This window comes from Aplidium turbinatum, chromosome 2 (genome assembly GCF_918807975.1).
Source record: "Aplidium turbinatum chromosome 2, kaAplTurb1.1, whole genome shotgun sequence".
Classification (NCBI taxonomy): Eukaryota; Metazoa; Chordata; class Ascidiacea; order Aplousobranchia; family Polyclinidae; genus Aplidium; species Aplidium turbinatum.
The window spans coordinates 4,522,721-4,540,405 of record NC_137473.1 but is presented as its reverse complement, the minus strand read 5'-3'; the positions used below and the strand labels follow the sequence as shown (position 1 = coordinate 4,540,405).

The window sequence follows — 17,685 nt, the reverse complement described above, 5'->3', positions numbered from 1 at the left end:
GACAAAACGTACTTTTTCGTTTTGTAGCAATTCTTTTTGCCTCTTCTCTATCTCTGTTACGGCTTCACTCCACTTTGCTTCTTTTTCGACGAAAGCGTCCTTTTGGTTCTGAAAAACAATAAAAACAACTTGACTTTGTAGTATTCAAAATCTGTCAGTATGAAAAACTGTCACGATCAGAAATAACTGTTTGAGTACGATGACAAGTGGTTTTTTTTCAAGCAATCAAAGAGAAATTCTTCATAGTTAAAAATTGGCACATTTACGGTAAAAGTCAAGAATATTTTGTGAATTCAATACGTTAAGCCTAATCTTCGCTTATCCCGCTTCATAGCTTTTAACATCCTAACCAAACAACTTTAAAAAAAATTGATTAAAGCGATTGATGGAGTAAGCAAATATTTCAAATCACAATCGAGATTGTTAGCCGAATAAAAACAAAACAAATCACAAACGTAGATGTCTGCCTCAGACATACATCATTAGAGATATTTAGTGGACACAAGACATTAACTTAAAAGCTATTGTACTAAAGTTAAAAGCACAAACTGGGGACAGTTTAATGGCGGCAGCCAGCCAAGCTTCATTGAAATGCAGCGAAAACCCATGTTAGGCTCGTCGCATCAAGGCTTATGTTTGATAGTTTAAGAATTGGATGAAGTAGACAGGAAGGAAAGGAAGTCAATGTTTGTTCTTACTTGCAAGCATTCCATTGAGTGTCTTGTCATAAACACAGTCGCTTGCTTTCAATTGCTGTCAAACCGGCGACCTTCCGGAATTTGTACTAAGCTAAGCACATCACATCGATCACTCAAGCAACCTCTCTCTCTCTCTCTCCATCTAGCTTCAAAGCCAGGTAAACTTCATCCCGACACATCACAATTGACATGTCTGCAGTGACTACCCTATACCTCTCCGTTGTTCAAATTTCTTTTCGTCAGATCATCCTTCACGGTGTACTGTATACCCATGTTTTTTTAATCTTTCTTCTCATTAATCCTGTCACTACCTTATTCCACACTTGCTTTGTCAAATTGTTCTCAGCGATTCGTTCAAGATGTTCAACCCATCTCAGACGATGTCCACGCAAGTAATCTTCAATATTCTCAACACCAGTCACTAAACCATGAAGACAAAACGTTTGCAGAAGCCAAGTTACACAAAGAATATGGGTTAGACAAGGTCAACAAAACATAATAAAAACCTTGGTATCTTGTGCGAGTTCATCGACGGTTTGCTGAAGGAACTTTTTTTCTTCCACCAACTCTTCATTCTTTTGCTGAAGCTGATGCAACTTCTCGTTCTTTTGGTCAATTACTTTCGATATTTCTTCTGCTCGCGACTGAAAAGGAACAACATATTGACTGCTACGAAAATATTCAGCTATTGCAAATTCAAAAAGAAACTTTAAAAATAAGAAAATTGCACTAAAATTTGTTTATCGGCTGAATTTACCATCGATTCTTCAATAAATTGTGATAAGAGGTTAAGTTGTTGCAATGTTCAAAATATGCAAATTAGCAGTCGGCTACTGATCAGCCAACCAAGATACAAAACTACGAACAAAAATATCACATCAAAGTTCATGCACATTAACATGTGAGCTCTTTAGGTTGAAACATTAACTCGCTGGCTATTAATTCAACTTTGATATAAACGAAATAAGTATAGCCGAAGTTTCCACATCGGTTGGTTTCGTGAATACCACTGTAAAATCTCAGGTGAGGGCTAATGGTAGAGTACACAAAGAAAGCTGAAAATTTCAGTATACGGTAGTAGTTTCAATGTTGTTGTGACATCATAATCTCAAAGATAGCAACGATTTAAAAACGCATTAAACAACATTTAAACGAAGAGAGTACTTGGTAACTTATTTGCATCAGCTTTTCCTTCTCTTCAAATCGAAGAATTCGTTCTTTTTCATCGACTAGTTCCTCCAAAACCTTCGCCAGTTCATTTTCTAGACTGACTAGCATCTGAAAAGATAATTAATATATTGTAGTTAAAAGTGGCCACTAACAAGGCGGCTGGTCGCAAACATAAACATTTTTCTGATGCATGATGGCATAATAGTTAGTCAGTTAGTATACGGCTTTCCATCCTTTGATCCTCGTATTTTCAGAGTTGGACATCGGCAAATTTCGATCCGGCTTGATGGCGGCTTTCCACGCACTCTTATTTTGTACGTTGACCGCCACAAGGTTCCCCTTTCGGAGGTCGCTTCGTACACACATTATGATATAAATTATTACAATCGAAATTACCTCTTTAAGTTTAACATTCTCCACTTTATATTTTTCTTTTTCTTGTGTGAGTTGTTCGACCGATCTGACAAGACCAGCTTCATGGGATTTCCAGCTCTCAACAACTTTCGCTAAAGTCTGAACGTATACTGGTTATTTAAAAAATCAACTAAACAGAGATCAATATATTCTTTCTGATTATCATCATCATTAAGTATCTTGCCAAAACCACAACTGTGTGTTCCGGTTAGGTGTCGAACCGATCACCTACGGAACGTCGTGTAGGTTTCACCTCTCGGCCATCTACATGATCCCCATTCAAAGTGGGAGGATAGGCAAAAGAAGAAAATCATTTGTGACAACACAAACCTTATCCAACTGTTCAATCATAAGGTCTTTCTTCCGGTCCGTGGAATGAGCAACCGCCAGCTCCTGTTGGACGTCAAGCATCTTCTTTTGCAGCTTTTGTATTTGTTTCTCACAATGTTTTCTTCGATATCTAGACAACGACAATGTATATGAATACGAGGAAGTGAAAACAACGCCACTCGCCGATTACTGGGGATGGGAAAGATACAGAGCCTGTGACATGCAGTTTAGATGTGGTTCGCTACAGTTAAAATGACCGTTCAACAACAAATAACGGTTAAAATTCTCTACTTCACCTAAGATATAGATTTTCAATGCAGATTGTCAATTTGTTGACATGAACAGCAGCAAAACGTAAAGGCTTGATCTCTGACCCATATTGGTTCTGCGTTCGATTCTCTGCTTGATTTCACTCGCTCTGTCCTTGAGCAAGGCATCAGAACCATTTTTTTAATGTCAACAGCTTTAAACCTCGGCATCCTGCAGTGTCGTTGAGCAAGACATTTTACGCTGATCGCTCATTTTAAGATTAAAGTAGAGTACCGCCTCGCTCAGATCAGTCTTTTTCATAAAAGACCTGAGTCGAAAATAGCGAGAAGATTTTTTGTAGTTTGAAGCAGAAATTTTCGTCTGATTCTCTTCGACAGCTCCTAAAGAGAGTTACATGAAAAACTGCAGCTTCAAACTATAAAAACCTCCTCGGTATTATCTAGTTTTGTACCACAAATCAAACCTTCAAAAAATAAGTCCTATGTTTCAGAAAGGGGTTTCACAAAAAGGGCTTACGTTTCTTTCTCCAGGGTGTCCCGAAGCATTCCGTTTTCTGCTGTCAGACTGGAATCAATAGATGAGCGTCCAGATGGGGGTTGTTTGCTATGACCGGTTTTCAAAATGGAAAATAATCCTGAAGTCAAACTATCTGTCAGATCTGCAGCTCCATCTTTTTGTGGACTGAGTGGGATCAGCTCCGACGGTTGAACTCTGCAAGAAGATGATTGATGCAATGAAATTCATGATTATGATGTAATTCATCTAATGCAGCGCAGCACCAAGCAATATATCGCTATTTACTGAAATGGCCAACGAGGAAATAAAATTGCATATTAGGATAGAAGATAAAATAGCATATTTTTTGAAACGTTAGCTTATACGAGATTCAATCTCTTAAAGACAAACCAGTAAAAGTGACGTAAAATTAGATGAACGATTCGCCAATCATGGAGATTTTCATTGACACTATTCTGCAGCCAATGCGTGTAAAATGAAGTGCTGTTATTATTATTATTATCGGTCAGCCAAGAAGGATTTAGATTGTAGGCATTGTTATTCAGTCCATAGCATGAAACGCTAGTAAAAACAAAACACTATATATATTCAAGAACATTACCCTCTTTGTACATATTCACATTACCCTCTTTACTAAAAAAAGCATGGAAAAAGATATATAAGAGAAAATTTTTCTTTTTGGGTTGCAGTTGACATGTTTTAATACTTTTCTACGAACGTCGTTGTGCTACGTAAATTATACACATAAAACACAAGATGACAGAGTAATCAGCTATTATAAAATGTCCGACATACTATATTGTAAAAGTTGCTGTCTCTCACAAAAAGCTCGTTTTCTTAATGTCAAAAATTTTAAAACCTTAGCAATGTTGCGGTGTCGTTGCTACGAAACGTGTCGTCATCTTTGCTCTCATGCGCGGTGTGGCTTGTGGATAGGTCCAACGATAAAGCTACAAATGTAAAAACAAGTTGAAACAACTTCACTGCCAAATTAGCTCTTGCATTATGTGAAATTATAAAACATGAACATCTGCCAACTGCCAGACTTACAGGTCACCAACGATCAAAGTTTTAAGTGCAAAATAATCATTATGAAATTTGTTCCCTTTAAGAGAAAGATGCATTTTTCAAACATTGCATATCAGTCAATAAATCAATAAAAATTTATTTCGGCATAGCTCTACATCTAGTTCAATTTATTACAGCAGAAAATATAACATTAGTTTTATTCACATGGTTTGTTACACCATGGAGGCACAGAAAAACCATGCGGTTATCTAAGTTAATGTACCCCCCACATATTAGTATTTTAAAAAATATGTTTGTGAATTACGGTTAATTTTGTGAAAGCTGAGCATCGTTTGTAGATGGTCCCGAACTTTATCCATCTCTTGCACTGCGCGAGAAGGTGGCTTATTCACATCGTCACCATTGCTTGGTTCAGTTGAATGCTGCTGCAATGTATCAACCACATGGGCATCTCCAGCAGCAACTTTCACTTCTTTAAGCTTGGCTGATTTTTTTCCTTTGTGGGAACGATTTCCATGCTTCCCTGCCTGTATAAATGAGCTTTCAACATTCAGCCATCATGGAAAACATAAGATTACGAATATCTTTCATTTCAAAACCATCAATCCAATACAGTTTTTACACAACAACTAGGGTTTTCTGTGATATTTGTCGACATGATGTTTCATAGGGTCTGCTGCTATTCGGTGAGTCCGATTCGGTGAGTCTGATTCGGTGAGTTCCTAACTTCTAACCCCTAACCTTAACCCCTAACCCTAAAACGGTAATGATAATTAGGCTAAAGCATTGAAAATTCGAAACCATATCTATGTCAATAACTGCAAACAGTGGCACACCTTTTCCTCCTGGCCTCGTCAGTGCAGTACATATCTGGGTAATGGGTATGGCCACGAAGATACACAGCGCCATGTGGCGATTTTCCACAATTTGGTTTTCAATAATGTAGTGTCTTAAAATAAAACTAAAACAAGCACGATTACAATCCCAATCTTATTGAGTGATATAGTGATAAAAGTGATAAAAGTAACAAATATATATGTAATTAATGTCAATACCTGATTGTTTTTGGAATTGATAGGTTGAGATGAAGTAGTGGAATAATATTTTGTCGACTTAGGTTGATGGGGCACAGTATTTGGATCTTTGATTTGAACAGTTTTCTTCATAGCAGTGGTTCTGTGGGAAGATTGCTTTGAGGAAACTTTGGTTTTTTGATTAATTGCTTTGTTAGAAGAAATGGTTGATTTAGAAATACCACACCCAATGTTAGATTGTCCTCCAGGTGGTTGTGTTGACTTTGAGCCGCTGTCAAGATTAAGCTTGTTTTGGCTTTCATCTATATCTGTGTCCAAGTTCATACTGCTATTTTTAAGCAGAAATGAAAGTTGGTTTAATCGATCAGCAAGGGTTTCATCAGAAGTAGAACCTTTCTCTAACTTTTGAATGTACTCCAAAAGCTTTTTAGTATTAGGATCTTCCCCAAATGCTTGGTTTTCATCATCTTGGCTTCTTAGAGATGGTTGTTTGTCTTCTTGCTCATAAGTCTTGATGGGAGAGATTCCACTTGGAAATTGGTCAGATAAGCACACATTTGGGCCTCGACGAGGAAGCGAACATTCAGAAGACTCTCTTTTGTCATTATCTTCCAATCTCTGTTGCTTTTGATCAGAGGAAGCACCAGTTGATGGCAAAGTTAGAAAACGACTTTTATGGAGAACTGACACACTAGCAGAGTCAGAAGCCTTGGAATGTTGAGAATTTTCCACATCAGTTCCAGCATCTTTTTCTGTGATATCTTTATGAAAGTCTCTCATACATATTTCACCAGGGGAAGCCTGCCAACTAGCTTTTATTTCAACTTCTTTTCGTAAACTTGAAGCAAGAGACTCATGCAATCTCTTTTGAACTTTCAGGGCTGTGTCACTGAAAGACTGAGCACCTGTGCTCATCTTTGTAGGAGAGATCAGATGCAAGCTCTTGGTCGGTGAGGATTTGTCAGATAAAATGCTGTAAAAATAATATAAGTCAACATACACTAGCAGCACTAACACAGATTTTTTGAAAGCATTTATATCACATATAGGCCTCTAAGCTCCCGGAAGCCATGGTCACCAAGAAGTCGCTAAATGGCCTCTGAAATTACGGCGATGGGAGGCAATGTTTGATTACCGGTGTCCACAAACCAACATTTCTCCACTCTATTAATATTTGAAACTTTTTTTTCTCCACTTGCGCTTGTAGTTCAATTTTTTTCTTTTCACTCTCAATAGCAGCCTTTTTTTACAAACAAGACAAAGTCTCTCACACGGTGATAAAAAATCCTGTGGATAAAAGTTTTAGTGTTGCAAGCATAGGCGCCGAGTTTTCAAAATAGCTGGGCGGGCGAACACATACTGTCAACTCATAAAGGTTATTTTGTGCGTTTTTCAAAAGGACGATTTTGCTAGGTTGTTCGGCTAGCCTAGTTTTACATTTAAGTTTATGTCTCCTCTAACACGATTTGGAAACAAGTATATAATAAATATAATTGGTACGCAACAACGTCTGGTCCTGGTAATTCAGTTCCGCATATTTTTTGTGATTGGTATGTGCGGGTTGCGGGACGAAAACTGCAATACTGTACCGGTACTAGTTCCATAATTACATTACTATTGTTGATACAACACGATCACACACACACACAATACATCGGTGGGTTCATACTATAAGTCGCTCCTAGCGGGCGCACAGATGAGAAACAAGATGCTGTAATGCAACGCAGAAGTGATTTTACGACAATTCAGCTCCCGAGAAGCCATCTAGCGATAAACTGCGCTATTGAACCGAGCTTACATTGAATCTACAATCAGAACAGTTATATAACGAAGGAGCTGAATTGCAACTAATGACAACCAACGGTTTCATCCCGCCAAACCAACAGGTGTGCACAGTTTAATATCAGTGACGTAACAGACGCAACTGTGATGATTGGAGACGACAAAATAGTGCATTTTGGCAGCAGAGTTAATTGATAACGTCGTTTGAGAGAAAATTACTCCTTTGAGGAACAATGCTACAGTTTTTAAACCAATTTAACATCTGGCGATGTTAAAACGATGTAAAAGCACTGGAAATTGCGGTCAGACTTTTGCCGCGAATGAAGTTCCTCACAGGTTTGCGCAATTTACTTGATTTATAGCACTGGGCAGAGTGGAGACAAACGGCACGGCCGGACACTTTTGCTTGTTTAACGGCGAATCAACGTTGTTTAACGTTGCATGAATGTAGCAATGGCAATAATTGACGAAAACTAATCGCTTAATTAGTAGGCCTATCATATGGCGAAACAACCCTGCGAATAAGGTAAGTAGGCTAGTATTAGAAGGTGGCAGATGGTTACAGAAATTTTGGGACTTAAAATTGCATTAAATTTTTTTTTTAATTCTTGAAATGTCCGGCGGGCGCGGCCTGCCCGCCCGGGACTCGGCGCCGGTGGTTGCAAGTGCAAGTAAAGTTGCAGTGCTTTAAAAATGAATTTTGCGGAAATGACAGAATTCGATTTTGGGTGCCAGGATCGAGAATTTGGTTGCCGGAAAGAAGCTCTAGTAGGCCATGCTTAGTTGCTGAAAAAATAAGGCGGTCTAGGCATATGTCCCAAATGAATTTAGAAGTTTTTTAACTTATCATACTATTATAAAATTGAATTTAATGCAAGTAAAATAAATTAATGTATTGAAAAGAGATATGTAACTCCCACCAATTGCAAGATGTCTCACCCGACACTGCTATCTTCCAGTTTGCTTGAACTTTCCAGAAGATTGTTCGGAGTATTAGGCTCAGTGGTTGGCAATAACTCAACGCCACTCAATAAATCTTCTTCAGAAATTTTGGTATCCATATCATAAAATTCTATGAAGTTACCTAATGGCTGTAATTTATTTTGCTTACTGTAAAGTCAAACATTTTTTAAATGACACCGTACTTTGTTGATGCTTAAATTCGTTCAAATTCAATTTTAAATAAAGTGTTAAAAAGTCTTGAAATTTTGATTTAAAAAATTTTTTGAAGCTTATTATCTACTTTCAAACCATGATAACTATCAAATAGCAAAAAAAGCATCGTCAAAATCCTTTCTTTAATGCCAGTGGGTAATCTAGCATAGGCCACTGCTACCATAATAATGGTAACAAAACTTCATATTTCTACAAATTTTATGCAAAAGTAGCCTAATGCATTTTTTGATTCTTTAAAACATGTTAGCATGGTATCTTTTAAAGAGTAGACCATGTTTCCCCCACAAGAGAACTTTAAATGACAACACAAATAGAAATACATTAACTAGAATATTAAAATTCATAAAGTCTTTTTCATTACGGTATCGTATTTATAATGTAATTGGACACACAGCTCCTGTTAAGTTTAACCGCTTGTACTAAATTTTAAAAACTAAATAAGGCTTGCTCTTTCTACTGTTGTTTTGTGAAACCAGACACCGATTGAAGTAAAACAGAATTGAACTGATCATTCATTTAAAATCAGCACTGTATGAGAAACAAAACCTTTCTGTCATCTATAGCAATAATCTTTAGCAAGTAGGTTTACTTTTTAATTTGCGAATTGCCACGCCTGCACCTTCAGCATGCTTTGCAGCATCCAACATGCTAAGCTTTGCCAAAAACAGTCATTACACACTTAGCTCACCAAGTAAAAGGTTTTAACCATTTAACTCCACACAGAACTATATATACCAATTCAAGTATCTCCCTGAAGACTGAAGTCAAGGCATCTTTTGTGCTAGCTGCAGTACACCGGGTGGAAATTATTTGGAATGCAGCATAGTATATATACGATATACCACCAACACAATAGGCTACTCCTTGGTTTTACATTGCATCCAAAAATGAAGGCCTTGGGACTACAACTGCCTCAACCAACTTGATTCAAGCTCAAATACAAATAAGAACTAACTGTTTCCAAAGTTCTATTCCAATAGGTACCGTATACCTAATACCTATACTAGGTATTCCAATATATATACTTTTATATAGGTAGAGCTCTACCGATATCACTTTTTCAGGCCGATACCGATATTTATGAAATTTTTAGCCGATACCGATATATATCAAAGTTGATATATCGGTAGTTCTACGAAAAATTTGTTACCAACAAAGTTATTAAGCAACAAACCAGTCCAAGAAAGTTTATGCATTGGTTGCTGTAATGGAAAAACCATTCTTAACACTAATCACAAAAAAACACCAAACAAAAAAGAAACAACCAAATGCAATACCGTTTTGTGTTCCATTCAATAATCAAAGTTCAACAGTTTCAAATTGTAGTTCAAAAAAACATAGTTTCTCAGCATTCATGCCAAGAAGAGAACATCTTTTGTCATCGTAAAGAAGTCCAACACGACAAGAGTTTACCGGTGTTACCGCCACTAGCCCGATAAACAAAAGCACAAATACAGCAATTGGAGCGCAAACTCTAACCAGACAGCACCAATTTAATAGGCATCTAGCCCTTCCACGTGCACAAAACAAGACATTCAAAAGCATACCCACGTGCTGCATGCAAAAATGGATTATGTGCAGCCGCTTGCACTTGCACATATAATTAAAACAAGAGAGTTTAAATGCGCGTTTGAGCAACTTGTGTTTCTTCTAAAGGCATGGATGACTGGTTTTGAGTGTGCCGATACAATATATTGGCTACTCCTGATATCGGCTGACCGATATATTGGTCATATATTGGTCGAGCTCTATATATAAGTCAGGTTGAAAGCTCTCTACGGTCTGCAGATGCAAAGCATAGAAACAAAATACTTGCCATGTCATTCAAAACTATCCCACCTATAGAAGACGCAATAAAGATGCTCGGCATAGCAGTACTGGAAAAATTTGCCCTGACAATTACATCCCTTAAACATTTGAAAACTGTTGCATGTAAATTAAAATGTGTAGGCCTACAACATGTGTTCAGTGTTTCATCAACTGTAGCCAACTTCTTCAAAACCTAACACACAACCACTCTTACAATTATTTGTGGCTGCCGCACTTGATTGGCGTTCCAAATAGAAGATAAAACGCTAAACGCAATCTTTCACTTTCTTTGCTGACAATGTGTTCTCTCCACAAAAATTTTAAAATGCAACCGTGAGACCCGCGGTTGAGCTTATGTTCACACTCTTATCAATGTTGTTTTGTTTTTTGAAGAGAAAAAGATTTTGACAAAATGAAAAAAATCATCAAGTAATGTGAAAATTAAAAACTAGCTTTTGTTTAAATGAAGCTGTTTCAATGAACTCCCAAATCGAAATTTAAAAATGAAAGGTTTAGTTCAGCTTGCTATGGTCAGTTCGGTAACCATCACAACAAAAATAATGTATGCCAACATAACAGAAGTCTTGATAACAGTGGAAGCGACAAAACGCGAACTTTATAATATACCTCCACCTGATACCGAAGCAGGACATTACCGCAGTTAAAAACATGGCACGGTCGCAACTCACAACATCTAATTTCGTCTAGCCTTATACTGTAGTCTAGTGAGTTAAGGCTAGAGAATACATTTCGATAACGTGGGTTCGATTCACACCGCTGTCATAAATCTTTTATTTCTGTAATTACCAAACAAAAATCAAAGTAAAATCAACTCTCTGGCTGAAAGCTAGAGGAGTCACAATTGGACGGTATAGTCACTACATGTGTTCTGATTGGTTGGCGGTGTCTTACTGGTCTTACAGGGTAGTAGCCTGGCCCTATCATGTTCAAGTGGCTACCTTCTCTGAGAGCACCGAATTTTGAATATGGGCTACTTTCCTATATTCTCCTGCAGAGTAACCTAGGCTACCGGATGTTTCAGTGTTCAGTTTCATTGCTATCACCAAATAATAGGCCTACGGTACTTTTATTGGTAAACTAGTAGGTAGGACTGGAGCCGGGAGCCTAACCTTTGACATTGCTTGGCAATGTTGTAGCCTAGCTATCAAAGAGTTTGTTGGAATTCAAGTTGTATATAAGAATTCATTTGGCACTTCCCACAAATAATGGTTTGATGAATTTGCTTTCAACCAACATAAAATTTTAAACGAGTCAGTAGGCCTCTATAGATAGGCTACTACCCTGTAAACATTTTTCCTTGGCCCAACGTTGGTTGACGGTTGTTCGGGTTGGCTGAGGGTAGTGTAGTTTTGCCAATTTTTGAAATATTTTAATTGAAGATACCTTCACAGAATTTTTTAAAGGGATACTAAAGGAAAAACCAGACTTGGCGATTTTCCACGTTCTTTGTGTTTAACTTGCTACCATAAAACAATTTTCAATAAAATTTTGCCCCATTGCGATCTGATCACCATTGTGCGCGGCCCGAATGGGCCTGAGTAGAGTGCGACTGTACAGTCTACGTAACAAAAAACGAGCCATCAGCTGATCACGCAACAGTTGTTACTGCCGGCGATTTAACTGTAGGCTATGTAGCCTATGTATGTACATCAAAACATCAGATTTCAACGTCAAAACATCAGACAGTTTGCTCAAAATTTCAGATCTGATGTTAAAACATCAGATGTTGTACCGTGGCTTTTGTTGTTGCTGTCTTTTGTGACGTATTCTCAAGCTGTGTTTGCACTTTTTGGTCATTTTGAATGAAAATAAATGAAACATTGGACTTTGGGCCTTGCCAGTGCCATTAAAAACAAATTTTTTTCTGTAATCGTTTTTGAAATGTATTCTTGAATGTTCAGTTTACGCATTTTAATGCTTAATTCCAGTTTGAAAATTTCATTTAGTATGCCTTTAAGTTTGCTTCATGGTATTCGTTTTACAATTGTAATGGGACAAAGAAAATGCAAAAAATAATAGAATTAGGAAGTCGTTCTTGCCAATGTTGGTGCGCAGTTGTACAGAACGTTGGGCCAACATCATTATTTGCGGGCGAACTAATGAAACCCCTCAATTTTTTTACGTTAGCCCAAAGATTTTAAAATAAGTTGGCCTAACTGCGACGAATGGTGCAAGATATGTTGGGTCAACAGAGGAGTAGCCTACTATTTTACCAACTGTCACACTACGTTGGGCCGAGGTACAATGTTTGCTGGGTAATTTTTGATCGTTCAAAAATGAGCACCCTATGATAGTCTTTGATGGCACTTTTCTTTTGTGCCACTAAAGCTTAGATGCTCCCGTGAAGTTCAAGAGTAAATTAGAATATAAAAAGTTTCAATTGTAGCCTTGAACAAAAAAGCTTCCTAATAAAGTAAAAAAAAAAGATTTCGCACTTTGACTTTCTACCATACCATGTGATCTGTTTAACATCTTTTTTACCTTTGATTCTCGTGGTGCCTATATCGTTGAGTTTGAGCTAGTTAGAAGTAGGTTACTGTGCACAGTGGCGTAGCTAGGGGGGGACCACCCCGGGCGACACTTTCAGACTACGATTTTTGATTTTGATCTGATAAAAAAACGTATTTCATTTTTACATGCTTTTTCTTGAAGGGGCGGCAAAATCTGAATCCGCCCCGGGCGCGAAATTTTTTTTCCCACGAGCTTTCTGTCTCAATGATTATAGTCACTCTAAAAGTAAGATTTTCCGAAAGTGTTTTGAGAGATTGGTTGATTCAGATTGCGAAATAACTATTTGCCAATGAAATTCTGCAATGATAGTAAAATATAAGCTTTACCTAACCCTACTTTTTTTGAAAAGCTCTTATTGCACCACAAAAATTTAAGAAAAAAAAGTTTGACTTCGACGGGCGTCGAACCTTGTTCTCACGAACACTAGGCAGAGGATGAAACCACTGAACCAAACGTGCCAACGAAAAAGTGTTGCATTCACACGGTTTTAATACAAACTTTCACAAAAATATGCAAATGAGACGGAAATCTCGTGGGAAAAAAATTTCACGCCCCGGGCGGCACATTCCCTACTGTAGCTACGCCACTGACTGTGCAGTTTTTGTGTTTCCTGTTTATAGATTTAGTTAACGATTGTATTTTATTCAGATGTAGTTTAGTTGTATGTAGCCTACAATATTCCTGAAGAGGACATCTTGTGAAGTCGAAAACGTTTGATACTTAATTTGTTGCGTAGTTTTGTGTTTCTGTGTGTAGGCTAATAAACTTGAAGATGTTAAACTTGATCACGTTACTCGGCTTCGTATGCCCATATGGTTCAACAAGACAAACTCTCTACCGAAGCTCTAAAAAAAAAGCTTGGCTGTGGCCAGCTATTTACAACTTTTAAGATTAAGCAAAAATGAAAAACCAAAGTGCCGTTGTCACAAGGAGAAAAGTTGTGTTGCATCACACAAACAAGGAAAGACAACTGCCATAGCTACAGGATATTATTTCCCAAAGAATTTGGTTTGTTTTTGTCTCGAAATAATTGAATGATGATTTTTATTTCTTTTAGCGCCTCTATAGCTCATCTGATTAAACTCCCGACTGTACGACTCAACGAAAAAGACGGAAGATCGCAACGGCCAGTTCAACTTTAGGTAGCAACATAGGCCTACCCCTGGCACGCAACTTGTGTTGTGAACTGTAGGTAGCAAGTAGCAACATTAACGTAACAAGTTTTGTAAGAGCTTGTAAGGCATGAACCAATCAGAATACTTATGTGGCTACCGTCCGATTGTGGTCCTTCTCGCATTCAGCCAAGAGAGTTGATCAGTGCTTATTGAACGTTGTTTGGTAATTACAGAAGAAAAAAAAGAGTTAAGCGTATGACAGGAATCGAACCCACGTCATCCAAATCTCTTCCCTAGCTCTAACTCTTTCGAGCATGCTGACTACCCTTTCGAACGTTCACTTAATTTACTTTCTGTCAGAACTGTTCGCGTTTTTTCTCTTTTTCAAGTGAACCATGATCTCCTTGAATTTGTGGCCATAATTTATCATAATGAATCGCTACAAGTTTACAATTCTGAAAATCATCCTGAAAGCGAGGATTTGTTGTCAGATTGGCCGCAGAAACCACCGCATATTCTTTGAATATTGAATATATATTTTTCTTAAGTGTCTTGATTTGGGGCCCGAGGATCTAATTGGTATCGTACCCAGCTTATCCTTCAGCTTATCTTTCAGCCTTCAGCTTATCCTTCAGCTTATCCTTTCAGGCCCAGGCCATGACCGTCGATGTCATGTGACCATTTTTGTCGTGTATCGCCCAGTGACAAAGCTTAAGCAAATGCAGCCTCCTCAGACGTTTTCTTTGTTGTTACTTCATTGTATGTTTTATTTGTGCATACAATCAAAGTTTTTTCAAGGCAACTTGGAGATTAAACAAAGGACGAAGCCGATTGAAAAAAACTTTCGTGTTCACATTTAAGCATGTGTCATCCTACTGATTACTCTTGAAATAACCAACACGCAGGCTGTAGTAATAACAATGGACTCCAACTTTTCAATGAGCGAAAAACAAAACACAAGCACACTACACAAGTTACTACATCCCGCATTCTAAAGAAGTCTTCTACAAGTCAGCAGTTGTGAACTGAGCAAATGGCAGTTGAGCAAGTGGCAACTGAGCTAGCAACATCTCAGCAAGTGGCTGAAGTTGGCAAATGATGAAACCAAGAAAGTAACAACTGAGCAAGCTGAAACTTGTCATGTCACAAGTCAGCAAATTCAGTTTAGCAAGCGATGACCAAACAAGTTCGACGTGAGCACGTAAATCTCATTCGCTAACAGTAGCGGAAATGCACTTGCTGAGTTGTCGCATGCCGAGTTGTCTGACGAATTGACGATCATTCGAAATCAAATGCGCATAAAGAACTCAATAACAAGTCCGCTTATTTCATCATAGAAATTGCAATATTTTTACCAAAAAATGACGTATTGCAGTCAAATTTTCAAACGGCCTATGATATCGTGTATATGCGTTTTTTGCCGGCAAAGGTCAAATACACAATCAGTGACCTCGGATCGTGAGGGTTTTTGCGGCAATCTATGGAGCCCGAAATTTTTTCCCCTTCTTTGGCTTCTACTGGTTTTTCAAGAAAGAAAACGGTTTGTTTCCAATGAGTTGGTGTTGAAAACGGACCAGTGGAAAATGATACAGGATTGGCCAGGCCAAGATTGAAGTGAATATCAAAATATCCAACTATGGCAGTACATTTACCAGACTGGGTAAAATTTATGGTGAACTCGGATTGATAATTTAAATTTTTTATAGAAACTCCAGGAACTCTTAATTGTTTTACCACGACTGGATCAGATAATATAGCGGAGGGCTTCACTACTTGAACAGAAGCCTCTTTCATTGAAGCTGTTTTTATACAACTCATTTGAAAACCATATACATCATCCCAATACTGAATTTGAGCATTAAAAAGCATTTCATCGTGTGCAGCAACAAGACATATGCTACATCCATCAGGAAAAACTAGTCCTTCACTAACTAGCCACTTATCAGCAGCAAACAGCACAGAATCAAGCATTGACTCATACAAAAGAAAATAACCCATCCACTCAGAAATAATTATATCAACTTTTTCTACAGGGAGTTCTACTTCTTCAACACACCCTTTAATTATCGTAACTCTAGAATCCATCTTGTTTTCTTTAATTATATCCACAGCTTGGTAGGCAATGTCAGACATATCAATCCCATAAACATGCTTTGCTCCGGCCTTCACTGCAAACATGGACAAGATTCCTGTACCACAGCCCACATCCAAAACAATTTTATCTTTGAATGTGTCTGGATTACACAGGATGGCATTTTGATATGCTTCTGTTCGTACTTTATCTTGAAGCATCTCGGCATGAATATCATGATGTGAATAACTTCCATAGTACCCTGAATCTTCAAATTCTTCTTCCTCTTCATAATCATGAGCACGTCGACATGCAGCAACAGGTCTGTAAATATCACCTTTTAAAATAACATCTTTCATAAATTCTTTCATATCTTCTATTTTGGCATTAGCTTCCATGAGCTGAAACTCCATCAGCTTGCTTTTGTCTTCTGATTTTTTCAGTTTTTTCTTCAGCATCTGCTCCATACTATCACCATTGCTTGTTTCTTCATTTAAAGCTTCATCTTTTTGAAAGTCATGCTCAGGAGAGTCCTCTTCTTCATCCCCATCTATCATGAACTGCAAAAGAGGATCATCCGGAATAACAGGTTTTAAATATTTTTCATCATCCCAAATGTTACGAGTTGATAACAGTTCTGAAGATGTTGGAGGTTTGTTGTTCTTGAAATGAGTTCGTAAATAATTAATAATTTTTACAAATGTAAAAAAGTCATAGTTCAAATCAACACAAACAAGAGTCCATATGTCAAAATGATGTCGTTTCTTCAAGTATTCAAAATATTCTTTGGCACACGAAAATTTCTTTTCCGTAAAGATACAAACTACTGGCATATCACACACTATATTTCCATCATTGTTTTCTTCATCTGTCCAACTTCCATCACTATCAACGTCATCCAAATCTGGTAAACTGTCATCTTCCAATTTAGATCTGCCAGTCACACTGCACATTTTTATAGTTCAGTGGGAAAAATGTACAACTACAACAAAAATCTTTGATGCAATTTACATAAATGACGTATTTAACTTTTTAAACAAATATAAAGATCTGAATAAAACACAAATTTTTTTGAAAACACAAAAATAACAACTTCACGTTTAAGTATTAAGCTGCAATATTTTGTTTGTTGAAACCAAGTTTTTTTTATCCCAGATGGATATGAATTACTGTATTAACCCTTTCAGTGCGTGTACCCGGTGTTACCGGGTATAGCAACATGCCGGTGAAATGCGTGTACCCGGTAATATCGGGTAGTCAGTTAAAACCTTGTTAAAGCTAGTTATTGACTTGCACGTGCCAGCTTGGCATGTTTCTATGCACTAGAAGTTATTTGTAGCTGTTTAAAAACGTCAAACTTTAAAATGTCGGGGAGCAATGTGCGAGGTAGTCGATTCAATACGGAGGAAGCGGTAGGTCAGATTTTTGCTGATACACACAGCGAGGACAATTTTGATATTGCTGATAGAGAAGTTTCGTTTCCGCATGTTGACTATGACTGCCCGGGAAGTGATTGGGAATGTGATTTGAATGATTTTTATGATTTACATCTTGACGATAGATCCATGGATGTGTCTCCCGATTATGATGAAGAGGGTGGTCATCGTGTGAGCCTCTGGGCCCGAGGGTCTATCCTTTTACCACCCCAGATTTACGATGTTCCCGGACTACACTGGAAGGCAACTAGAGAGCAGCCAGTCTTTGGTTTCATCATCCATGACACGCAGACCTTCCTTCCA

At 37.8% G+C, this 17,685-nt stretch overlaps 1 protein-coding gene and 1 pseudogene across 1 annotated transcript in view; both read right to left on the bottom strand.

The window, feature by feature from the left end:
- Positions 1-8,304, bottom strand: part of LOC145765223 (uncharacterized) — a 37,057-nt gene extending 28,753 nt beyond the window's left edge. The window contains exons 1-10 of the mRNA XM_082577005.1: positions 8,183-8,304; positions 5,483-6,434; positions 4,732-4,954; positions 4,258-4,348; positions 3,399-3,593; positions 2,613-2,742; positions 2,265-2,381; positions 1,863-1,976; positions 1,205-1,342; positions 13-108 (exon numbers count right to left, since the gene is read on the bottom strand). Coding sequence (XP_082433131.1) covers positions 13-108; positions 1,205-1,342; positions 1,863-1,976; positions 2,265-2,381; positions 2,613-2,742; positions 3,399-3,593; positions 4,258-4,348; positions 4,732-4,954; positions 5,483-6,434; positions 8,183-8,304 — 2,178 coding nt within the window. The remainder of the gene's footprint in view (positions 1-12; positions 109-1,204; positions 1,343-1,862; positions 1,977-2,264; positions 2,382-2,612; positions 2,743-3,398; positions 3,594-4,257; positions 4,349-4,731; positions 4,955-5,482; positions 6,435-8,182) is intronic.
- Positions 8,305-14,784: 6,480 nt separating this feature from the next.
- LOC145764725 (uncharacterized) lies at positions 14,785-16,988 on the bottom strand (annotated as a pseudogene).
- Between the last annotated feature and the right edge of the window lie 697 nt (positions 16,989-17,685).